Below are 12,134 nucleotides of genomic sequence, written 5' to 3'. Positions count from 1 at the left end.
GCATTTTTTATCATCTTAAAAATATCTTTCTCAAGGCACTCTTTGCTTTTGAAAAAGCCCCTAAATACACTTAGCATCAGACCTGCTAACCTTTGAGATCACAAACCTATATTCTGATACCCCAAAAGTTGTATTAATTTCATTACATAAAAACGCATTTGATAAAAATATCAAGCATTGACGAGCTTATGTACAATGTTATACGATCTAATGTAAGTGCGAGCGATGCTGAAAATCCACGCTACAAATTGCACATTGTGCATGATTTTCTCCTTTGACTGTATGAATTTCCATTTCACCGAATACTCTAGTTTGATCTTTTTTGGAAGTTTGAGTTGACAAAGTCAAAGCCATATTTAAAAATTCCATGGCCAAACTGATGAATGGCGGCCATTGATGATTCTCGCAGGGTACCAAACGCTTTTGTATGAGATGTTCTGATTGGTTAATATGCCTTTGTTTTGCCCAACTGTTTTGATAAATAGGATTTTTTGATTTTTTTTTTGGTCAATGGTCAAAACCATATTTTTTTTTGGAAAAAAATGTATGCCAGTATCTTTAACAAATTCCCATACGGAATACTGGAAAACGTACTAGTTGGCAGGTCTGTAGCATGCTACCACACAATATAATTAGGATGGATAGAAATTTCATAATTGATCTTAACTTAAACTTTTACCTAAAATATATATACAAACATAATGACTTCTTCCACGCTTGACAGTAATAAAAGATGAGTTAGTGGTGTAGATGAGGTGGTTGCTGCTGCATGAATTATCAGAATTAACAACATCCAATCAAGGTGAATAGTAAGGTTTGGTGAGTTTTATGATATAATGTGGAGTTTTCCTTTGCAGTACATGTACATAACATTTTATGTAAAAAACAATGGTACATTTATCTCTCATCATTACGGAGGTTTCGTTTGGTGAGTTCTGTGATATAACATGGAGTTTGGTTTTGAAGTTCATAACAATATTATGTGAACAACAATTGTACATTTATCTGTCATCTTTGTTGAGTCTTCAATTGGCGAGTTCTGCGATATATAACATGGAGTTCGGTTTTGAAGTTCCTAACAGTTTATGTGCACAACAATATCGTACATTTATCTATCATCTTTGTCAAGGCTTATGGCGGCATACTTGAAGTTCTGATAGCAATGTGTTGACATGTAGATCTATGACAAAAACAAAATTATGGACAAATTTATGATATGAAACAATATACAATCAAATGTACCATACTTATTATTTTTTCTATGCATATTTAGCTTACCTTTTCTTGTGATGTCATATGTATAAGAATGTCAAGGATTTCCTGAAATGATGGTCTATCATCTGGGTTCTCTTGCCAGCATTTCAACATCAGATCATACCTTAAAAAAGAGAGGAAATTTGGGGAAAAACCAAAAGCTTGAATATTTGTTTTGTTATGTCAGCATGCTAATGTAAAGCCAAGAATTTTCCGTGTTGCGGAAATTCCGCGAAAATCGCGGAATTCGGAGGTAAAGCGGAAAACGCATTTCTGAGAAAAAAATAAAAAAAATAATCAAAAATGACCTAGAAAAAGGAAAAAAATACAATTGAAAAGAAATAAAGTAAATACTAAATGAAATGGGTCTTCAAAATTCATCAAAATAAAGTAAAATCCGTCATAAATTTACCGTACAACGCCCCATTGCAGCCATGATACCCAATTACCCATCCCAACTTTGCAAATCGCAATGATCGTCACAAAATTCTTGTGAAATTTTATTATGTCAGAAATGTGCTAAAATTACAAAGCGGAGAAAAGCGGAATTTAGCATTTGTAAAGCAGAAAATTCTTGGCTTTATACTAATGAAAGCACTTTCTTTTATAGGACATTATCAAACTTTTGGTTTGTTGTTGCCTTACAAAAAGCAACATCTTATTGTCAAGCAATTTTGTAAAGGTCTTGCTCAGCAAATTCATTACATAAATATTGTTTAAATACAGACATGTGCCAAGGACTGCCCAAGTTGGGTGACCAAGGCCAACTCTTAATTCCCTTCATTGATGCCTGAAAAACCTGTAGCCAAACTAGATAGAAAATGATGCACAGTTTGCATATTTGACCATTGTATTTACTGCTATATACAGTAGATAATATATTGGACCATTCATTACCGTTACCTACAGTAGAAACATATTGATCATTGTATTATTGCTATCTAAAATAGATTGCATATTGGACCATTGCATTTACTGTTATCTACAGTAGACAGCATATTAGACCATTGAATTACTGCTCTCTACAGTAGATGGTATATTGGACCATTGTATTTACTGCTTTCTACAGTAAATAGTATATTCAGACCTGAAACTGACCACTTCTGAAAAAAGGGAAAATACTTTAAAAAAAGAGAGGAAAATAGCACAAAATCATGCTAAAAAGCTCAAATTGGGCTGAAAATAACAAATAATGCATAAATTTCAGGAATAAAAAAGAGGAAATCAGCTAAAAAGAGGAAAAGTTTCATGTCTGTATATTGGACTGTTGCATTTACATGTTAACTGCTGTCTATAGTACATAACATACTTGGACCATTTTGTTTTAGGCCTACTGCTATCTACAGTAGACAGTATATTGGACCATTGTGTTTACTGCTATCTACAGTAGATATCATATTGGGCCATTGTATTTACTGTTATCTACAGTAGATAACATAAAAGGACCATTTTGCTGTACTGCTATCTACAGTAGAGAGTATATTGGACCATTGAGTTTACTGCTATCTACAGTAGATAGCATATTGGACCATTGTGTTACTGTTATCTACAGTAGATAACATATTTGACCATTTTGTTTTACTGTTATCTACAGTAGATAATATATTTGGCCATTTTGTTTTACTGCTACATACATGCATCAACAGTAGATAGCATATTAGACCATTGTGTTTACTGCTATTTACAGTAGATAGCATTGAACCAGTGTTATATAAAAAAAGTGCAGTGCTTTATAGTGCGCTACGCACAGGCACAACGCCTAGACGTTGATCCACAAGCCTCAGCACACTTTACAGCATATATAAGGATTCCAATCACTGGCAGACAAAAGTGTGTGTGGATGGAGGAGGCAAATGGGGTGTGCATATGTGTGCCTAGTCCTCTTTGCGCACACCACTGCTTCAAAACCAATCAATTAAATAGACTTACATTTCCTGTTCACAGTTGTCAGGTTTTGGCATACGGTATCCTTCCGTCAAACTATAAGCCAAGTACTTAGTTTCCATATCTGAGTATGGTGTCCCACCTGAGAATATGTTATACATTTAAATGTAAATATTACATTGTTTTAAGTTTTGTTTTAAAAAAATGAATGAAAGAAGATATGGATGTCTAAGCATTTAACCTGTGGTATTTATATATTTGAGAAAATAAAAAACAAACAAACAAGGATAAGTAACTTTTTGTTTTGCCTATTAACAGCTCACTATATCACCTTCTGCTTTAGAAATAATATATAATTCCAGTACTGATATTTGGTTGTAGATATTATCCCAGTGACAGGGTTTATTAAAACAATTTACAATCTTTTACAGTGTATGACTTTAATACAAAAGTAATTATCAGTATTAATGGCAGATTCCATGGTATTTTGAAGCTTTACTTAAATATCAACATAATAACATAGGAACATCATATTTCTTATCTTGCACGTAATTAATATAAACTATTGCAAAAATTATATATGCATTGACTGCTAATTGCAGAAAATAATACACACCAAGAGTGGCAATTTCCCACAACAGAATTCCAAAAGACCACCTAAAATGAAACAAAATAGATGAATAAAATTTAAAACTTAAATTTCAACAAATGTAAATATTTTTCTTTTAAACAAATGTGTATAATTTCATAGTTTGATCACGCACAGGAAGAGGAAGCAGGGATGTTGCCCTGGGTCTCTTAGACCCTATGATTAGAGGGCCCAAAAATAATCAATGATTATTGAGTCCTATATATGGCTGATGGTGATCTATTTTGAGGCATAAGAAAATGTCTCTGATAGCGCAAACTATTCTGTATTTAAAAGGCAAGTACAAGACAAACATGAAAAGTCAAATTACCCATGTGGAGCCCAAAATTCCACCTTTGACCTTTGCTTTAGGCTTCTGTATGGTAGGTCAAAGGTATGTCAAACTATACATTTTCCGAACTTTCATGACTGGAGAAATGTTTATGTATAGTTTTAAACATGAATTTTGACCTCTGAATAAACCTTGATCTTACATATTGCTCAACAAATGGTTAACTATTCCATTCTTCTTTTATACCCCAGAAACTATCACTAACATGATTAACCTTCATATGAAAATCTTTGGTATATCTGCTTACTATAAATACTATACACAGGAAAATAAACTGATGTCACATACTCCGGGCACATACTGCCTCAGGAAGTAACAAAATAAGTATGACATGGCCAAATCAACTGACATGATTCCATGGTAACTTACACATCACTTTTGGTTGTGTACATCTTCTCTGTCAGGGACTCAATAGACAGCCATCTGGTTGGCACACGTTGCTAAAAAAACCAAAACAATTTATATTATTTGTAAATTTGCATATTATGTTGCTCTATCGACAACTTTGGGCGGCCATGATAACAAGGGTCAGCCTTAATCACTAGATTTATTACTGAAACAAAAGCTAAAAAATTTAGCTATATTGAAACAATTGTTAATTATTCATTGTGACCAGCATCAAATTAAATTTGTCACTTTTGTATCTTTTGGTAGGGCTAGCTCATCAGTTATACAAAATATGACAAATTGCAGGAACGTCACCAAAAATTATTATTTATTTATTTTATTAGATCTTATTTTGCCTGAGGAACAAACTCAGTGGTCCACACTGTCTGGTCCAGGGGTCAAACAAAATACATCAAAATACAAATTAAATACATACAAAAGAATTACATACCATGGGTTTAACAAATAACATCATATAAGAACACACCAAGGAAGCACATCTGTGCTGGCCGGCTATGTCAGCAGGCTTCTAAGACAGTCCGCAGACAAAGTCCGCACTGTAGCCGACCATCATGCAACAACTTGAATAATTAAATAATTAAATTGCACATCCCTTTGAAACGGCCTGGTGTAGGAGGTAATGGAACTTTAACCTGGGTTGGCAATTAATTAAAAGAGACCACGCCTCTGGATGTGAATTTTCGCTTAGCCAACTCGCTCTTACAAGGCTATTAATCAGATTATAAATCAGATTACTCAATCAGTTCAATGTACATCAAATACATTTGTTTAATACAGTTTGAGAATAATAAGTAAAGAGGTTCACAACTTATTAACTGTCTACATACCGATGAAGCTTGCACATAGATGTTCTCTTCCGATACATTCCAAAATCAGCAACTTTTGATGTAAGACCTTTCCCTACCAGAACATTCCTTGCTGCTAGATCACGATGTATTATCTAGGAGAACAAAAAACCCAAAAATAAAATAAACAACACAATTAACATCTTGTTGTATAAGGATAGGGCATCCAACATAGTAACCCAATGGGAAAGATTGCTTGCTACAAGAGGTAACTGGATATAATTAATTGGGAAGAAGGAACAGTTTTAAAAACCAACCCAAATTTTTACAATTTTAATTGTAACAATTTGGGTTAGAAAACATAAACAAAATCTCAAATGGCACACAACATAACTGGAAAAGGAAATGCAATGTGCCACTATGGGATTCACACTAACAGTCTTCTGTATTACATGTTCTTGTGCAGAATGCATAGCCACATGATGCCCTCTGTCAAAAGGTCCCATGTTCTAAACATATCCAAAAGTCCACTTTAAAAGGGCACGATGTGACACGATCTGGTCCATGGGGGCCAAAATTGAGTTACTATAACTATTACCTTGTACAAACATTAGGCTATCATATACTGAAAACACCAAAGGTCTAGCATATTTGGTTCTAAAGGTATGAAGTTTCGTGATGTCTATTTTCTTATGTATTTTATTGTTTTTTACTACATATTTTTGCCTTTATCTCAATATCAGATTTGCCGCCTTTGGCCCCCATGGGTCAGATCATGTCACATATGTAAAGCTTTGATTTCCTACTGGGGTGGTTCACATATTGCAGACAGGCCTGAAGCCCTATGGTGCAATGCAACCCTCCTCCAATCTGTCACTAAGGTCTCCTGTTCTAAACAAATCCAAAATTCCACTTTAAAGGGGTAAATTCCACCTTTAATATGTAAAGCTTTGATTTCCTACTGGGGTGGTTCACATATTGATGACAGGCCTGAAGCCCTATGGTGCAATGCAACCCTGCCCCAATCTGTCACTAAGGTCTCCTGTTCTAAACAAATCTAAAATTCCACTTTAAAGGGGTAAATTTCTATCTTTAATATACAAAACACTTGAGTTTCCTACTGGGGTGGTTCACCTATTTATGACGGGCCTGAAGCCCTGAAGTGTGATGCACCCCCTGAATCTGCCAAAATGTCCCCTGCTCTAAACAGATCCAAAAGTCCCCTTTATAAGGGGTAAATTTCAATCTTTTATTATGCGAATCAATTGTTTCCTGAAACAAAAAGAGGTCCATTTAATTTACAAATACGAGATGAGCAACGATCAAACCTCGACTGATAGATTTAATCTAGAGCTCCGATGTTCTCTCAGTACCCGGTACCTAGCTTAGTGGTCAAAAAGTCAGTCAAAAGATCCAAAGGCTGCCAATTCCAATATGGCAGAACGCACTTGTTTTAAAAAAAAACCATATATGTGTGCTGGCCAATCTATGGAAAGATAAAACTTGTACAATTGTAATATATCTTAAATTACCCCAGTAGCTGAGATGTGCTTCATGGCTTCTGCTACACCAACTGCAAATTTCAGCAGTTGATCAGGATTCAAATTGGACACCACTCTTCCAGGCTTTCCACCTCCTGCTGGCATTTGCATGCGACTCTTCCGAAGGAACTTACGAAGGTTTCCATGAGGAACATACTCCAGAATAACATACAGTGACCCTGGGGGGTAAATATATACAAAATAAGAACACTGAAATAAGAATCCCTTGAATTGGGAAAATCTGCCCTCCCATGTCAAATGAAGTATATATCTGCTTTGGTACCTATTAGCAGTGGTGTGTGCAAAGAGGGGGGGGGGGCTGGGGAGCATATGCCCCCTCTTTTGTTAAAAATTAGGGGGAAATGGACCCAATCAGGAGAAGATTTGGGAATTTTTTTGGGATTCCAGACCCCTGCCCCGGACTTTTAAAAACCTGCGCAGAATGATTCAAATTATTTGCCTCCAGATTATAACAAGGTATATGATATGTAGCAAATAATATGAAACTATCCCACAGCTAGTATGATGCTGTTATATATAGTGTAGGCCTACAGTATAATTGAGCTTTTCAGCTGTTATAGCAGGGCAAATTTATGACACAAAATATGAAATCAAGATGTCATTTTGGTCCACACATCGTGACACAACCCTAACTTGTCAATGGCTATCATTAGGCCCTTAAGGTGGTACTGCACCCCTTGATAAATTTGTGACTATTTTTGCTTTTGTATTTTCTCAAAAATAATAACACACTGGTAACAAAAGTTATGTATATTATTGGGGGCAAGGAATCCAGTTACTACATTGGAATTTCAGTGACTCAAGACAAGTGGTACATTATTTATGATAAGAAAAAAAGGTACCGCTAGTTATGTACCTCATTTCTTAACATATATAATGTCTTGAATCACTGAAATTTCAGTGAAGTAATTGGATCCCTTGCCCCTATAATATACATAACTTTTGTTGATGATGATTTTTTCCCCTTTGGTCAATTTCTCAATTTTTGCTTTTGTGTGATAACTGACATGTCTATGTTACCTATACATACCTGCATATTCACACGACCCTAATATATTCACTACATTTGGATGGTGCCCAATTCTTGTCATAGTTGCAAACTCTTCCTTGAAAAGAGCCTTTTCTGAATCAGGGGTGCCATCTGCAATGTCAAAAATGTCTTACTTTTAATTTTCTATTTTAGCTAATATATGTACAATATTTTACTATGCAGTTGGAATCAAATTTAAAATGTTATGACCGATTTTGGGCCTATTAATCTAAGGCCAAATAAATAAGATTTAGTTTGTGTCTTGTCTGATGTACATGGTCGAATCCAACCAAAAGTGTACACGGCATGTTCAGGGCCATAACTTAAAAGTATTAATCAATTGGCATTCTTTTTTTGTATTGTGTTTATTCGCTTTGATCATACGCTTCGCGCCATATATAATAAGACCCCTTCTGTGAAAAACTTAGACACAGAGATCCCAAAACATGCTATTTTTACCCATTTTTTCAAAATATTTCTTAAAGTATTTTTAAAAACATCTAAATCAGTTATGAAAAGAAGTCATTGGATTAAATCTAAATTGATTTCCTGAAAGGTGTGTATTCAAAGATTGCCTGTTCAATTTTTCACATATTTGTACATAATTATGAATTTTTGTGATAACTTTTTGAGTGGTATTTTTTTACATTACCTACGAATACAATTTTTCATAGCACTAGATATATCTTTAAAAAATGGAAATCACTAATAAATGCGCAATTGATACAAGCTTTGATATGTCAAATACTGAAATACATTGCATTCGGACATCTTTATTATTGTGTTTAGCTGCCAGAAATTCTAAATGGCACAAAGGTAGGTTTGGTAAAAAATATGCATTACCTCCGAATACATGTTAAAAGCTGTGCCACTTCCACAAAGTGAGAGAATAGTAAACAATAGTTAAGCAATAGGTGCAGGGTAATACACTCTTTATTTCTACCAAGTTTCAATAGCCTGCGTTTAAATATTTCTGAGATGTCAACAATAAAAGCAAGTATTCGTAGGTAAATTTCGGTAACCGAATGTTACCTACGAATACAATTTGACATCATGACAGTATTGTGAAACACCGCCATTCATGCCAATGCCCATATTGGTACATAACGAAGGCCTGTATGTTTGCTATCAAAGCATATGTCAATGAAAGTTGCGAATTCACATACATGCCCACCATGCAAAAGTGAATACGGCTTAACTGTTGAAAAATATGTACTGAAATAGACGACGGTCTGCTCATTTAAAAGAAAAATCAGATTCAAAGAAGATTTGCCGACCTTCTGGTTTCTGAGTAATTTGTGTCCAAATTGATTTATTCGAAGGTAACTTTTGACGTTTTCGCTAAGGTTACCTACGAATACCATGGAAAAAACGCCTGTTCTCATTGTCTCATGATCTAGACAACACAGTGATGGACCCTGGTATATAGCTAATTGTAGTTGCCCTCAAACGAAAGGCCACAAGACGTAACTGACTCCAAGATGGACTTCACAAGTCTGCAATAACGGTTTTAAGCGATTTGTGTGCAATTAAGCAAATTAAAGTCACTTTAGTGCCTTTGTTTCTTACTTCAATCCTCTTTCAAACGCTGTGAACCGACATTATTAATACATGATAGGGTCTAAAGTATCAATAAACGCACATAAAGAAAATAATACATTCAAAGTGCTTTATAAAATGAAGTTTTGATTGCGATATCCACCAAAAGTCTAATTCTTACCTACAAATACTGAAATGTTACTTACGAATACAGCATAATACATGACATGTGTAATGAAGTGTCCCTACCAATGGAAACTAATTGTCAAAAACTTTAAGCGGTACCCCAGGACACTATTATTACCCATATACGGATTCATTCAACAATTATTTATTATGTAAAATTGCTGATTAACTACTTGTATATCAAAATGAAGTGGTCAAAATCTTGCTATAAGCGTCAAAAAATTTTTGATCTAAGGTAATAGCATTTATTCATTTGGACGTACCATCTGAAAGAGATCTAAAAACTACCATTTTATTAATTCATTACCATAATAGCAAAATTTAAACCTCTAAACTCAATATAGATATTGTTAAATCGCCCATGTTACCTACGAATACCCGGGTTTCTTCACCTTTTCATTGTATAAAGCGTTAGGTGTATGCGTATAATTCCTAATATTCTTGAAAACATATATCCTACTTGTTCTTATACAATGTGTAAATTGATTCATACTCATTTGATAAATAAAATACAGAAACTGACCTAAACTTCATTTTCAAAAATAAACTAGCATAAATTGACTAAGATCATATTGATCGCGTTATAAAAATAAAAACAAATATATTCTGGTTGAGCTAGCATTTTCCTGACACCCTGTGGTCTACATTACACGAAAAATGCGTTAATGGGAATTTTCCATTTGTTTTAGGTTGATTAGTATTGCGATAGTGAACGCATCCTAGTGGTATTCGTAGGTAACATTGGGTTTTGATATCACATTTACTATCACACGTCCTGGATTTATTTTTCAAGATTAGTAATGGCACTTTTGGTTCCTATAAGGCCAATATATCATCAATCAATGGGCAAAAGGAAAAAATTGTGGAGACATTTTTATTTCGGACTTTTATTTTTGGCCCGTGGACACTTTTGGTTGGATTCGACCACATGCACATTGGTAATACCCTGTCAAAATTCTAATCTCAATTTTCAAAATTCTGATTTTTACACGATTGTAATGTACTTAGGTGCTATATTTGTGACAAAATCAAGAATCACGGAACACAAAGATATTGTAATTCATGCTCCTAACATGTTGAGCAGACAACCTCATTAACGATCAACAGACTATTGCACCCATGCGCTGGAATGAAATAGCAATTTTCTTTGTTTTTGCCTCCTTTGTTTGGTAAATGGTTCAAAATTAAAGGGTACATTTTAATGAAAATGTTATACAATATTGTTTTTTATTGCTGTCTTTAGCCTGGTACTATCAGACTATACCACATGTCCAAAAGATATAATTTGTATCATTGCCTGTATCACATATTGACGTAATTTGCAATGGCTGCCTTGTGTGACCTTTTATTATTGTCATCTAATATTGTGATGAGATACACTGTAAAAATAAATGTTGTAAATTACTCACTAAATAAATTCATCAGGTTTGTTGATAGACATTATAAAACAGGTTTGTTGATAGAGATTACAAAAAATTCTTTGTAAGGAGGATGACGCCAACACAAGAAGAATTAAAGAATCCATTTGGATCAGGAGACGAGGTCCGAACGTCATGAACAGAGACGAGGGGGCCCACTTCCTTAGTCACGTGTATGATCCTCTCCTGGCTGATAAAACACCCTCTTCAGTTGGGATACGTCCAACCGGAAGTATGGATCTGCAACCATCATTCTGATGATGCCTATCGACCATGATAGGCGAAACCGTCAAATAGTGAGCTTACTTTTGGTTTTGTTTCAATGAAATCTTTTATAAAGTTGTAAATTACTGTTAAAGTGTTATCACAATATTACAATCCCATGTGCATGCATAAAAGAAGCATGGTGAGATATTAAGTAACAACATATAAAATACAACAATGATAATAAATATCACTGAAGGCAGCTATTATACGGCCGACTAAATTTATGGCAATTTACCTTTCAAAGTCTTGACAGCTGCTTTCATCCATCTACCTTTAATCCTAACTTTCCCGAGTTGTACTTCACCAAAATTACCCTTGCCTAGAATCTGCCCTGAGAGATTTAAATCTTGCCAAGCAACATCCCACTTGGATGACTTCATATACTCATAGTCCTGGTCGTTGATGTCTTCATATCCTTCAACATCAAATGCAAATGATGGGTTTGTTCGGGTTTCTTCATGAACAATCTGTTTGATGGAAAAGTTAATATCATTTTTGCTTTTGGTTTACTAGCGCAGTGCAGTGATTTATAGTGCACTAGGCACTAGGCACAATGCCTAGATGTTGATCCACAAGCCTCAGCATACTTTACATGCAGTACTCTTGAATGCAAAACAATGACCCCCTATCTGGGGTTGAAGTTTTTGCATGACCCCCCCCCCTATCTTGGGTTTTATGACCTCTCCCTCTGCATGCACAGATTCTGTTTTGATTTTGAAACTTTTGATTGCAACTGCAAAGTATGCACACATTGGGTACAACAACACTCTGAAGTACAAAGTGACAACGCGCGTGTATACAGCGAGTTAACGTGCGTAGTG

General features: G+C 34.8%; 1 protein-coding gene across 1 annotated transcript in view; it reads right to left on the bottom strand.

Annotated features, from left to right (window-relative positions):
* The window catches only part of LOC140155993 (uncharacterized), a 36,927-nt gene continuing 24,793 nt past the window's right edge, over positions 1 to 12,134 (bottom strand). The window contains exons 7-15 of the mRNA XM_072179053.1: positions 11,549 to 11,780; positions 7,904 to 8,014; positions 6,844 to 7,031; positions 5,354 to 5,466; positions 4,488 to 4,558; positions 3,755 to 3,795; positions 3,184 to 3,280; positions 1,279 to 1,378; positions 1 to 1,180 (exon numbers count right to left, since the gene is read on the bottom strand). Of these exons, the coding sequence (XP_072035154.1) occupies positions 4,519 to 4,558; positions 5,354 to 5,466; positions 6,844 to 7,031; positions 7,904 to 8,014; positions 11,549 to 11,780 (684 nt within the window). The 3' untranslated portion in view covers positions 1 to 1,180; positions 1,279 to 1,378; positions 3,184 to 3,280; positions 3,755 to 3,795; positions 4,488 to 4,518. The remainder of the gene's footprint in view (positions 1,181 to 1,278; positions 1,379 to 3,183; positions 3,281 to 3,754; positions 3,796 to 4,487; positions 4,559 to 5,353; positions 5,467 to 6,843; positions 7,032 to 7,903; positions 8,015 to 11,548; positions 11,781 to 12,134) is intronic.

The sequence above is a fragment of the Amphiura filiformis genome, chromosome 1 (genome assembly GCF_039555335.1).
Source record: "Amphiura filiformis chromosome 1, Afil_fr2py, whole genome shotgun sequence".
Classification (NCBI taxonomy): domain Eukaryota; kingdom Metazoa; phylum Echinodermata; class Ophiuroidea; order Amphilepidida; family Amphiuridae; genus Amphiura; species Amphiura filiformis.
The sequence above is the reverse complement of the archived record's forward strand: the minus strand, read 5'-3'. Positions and strand labels throughout refer to the sequence as shown.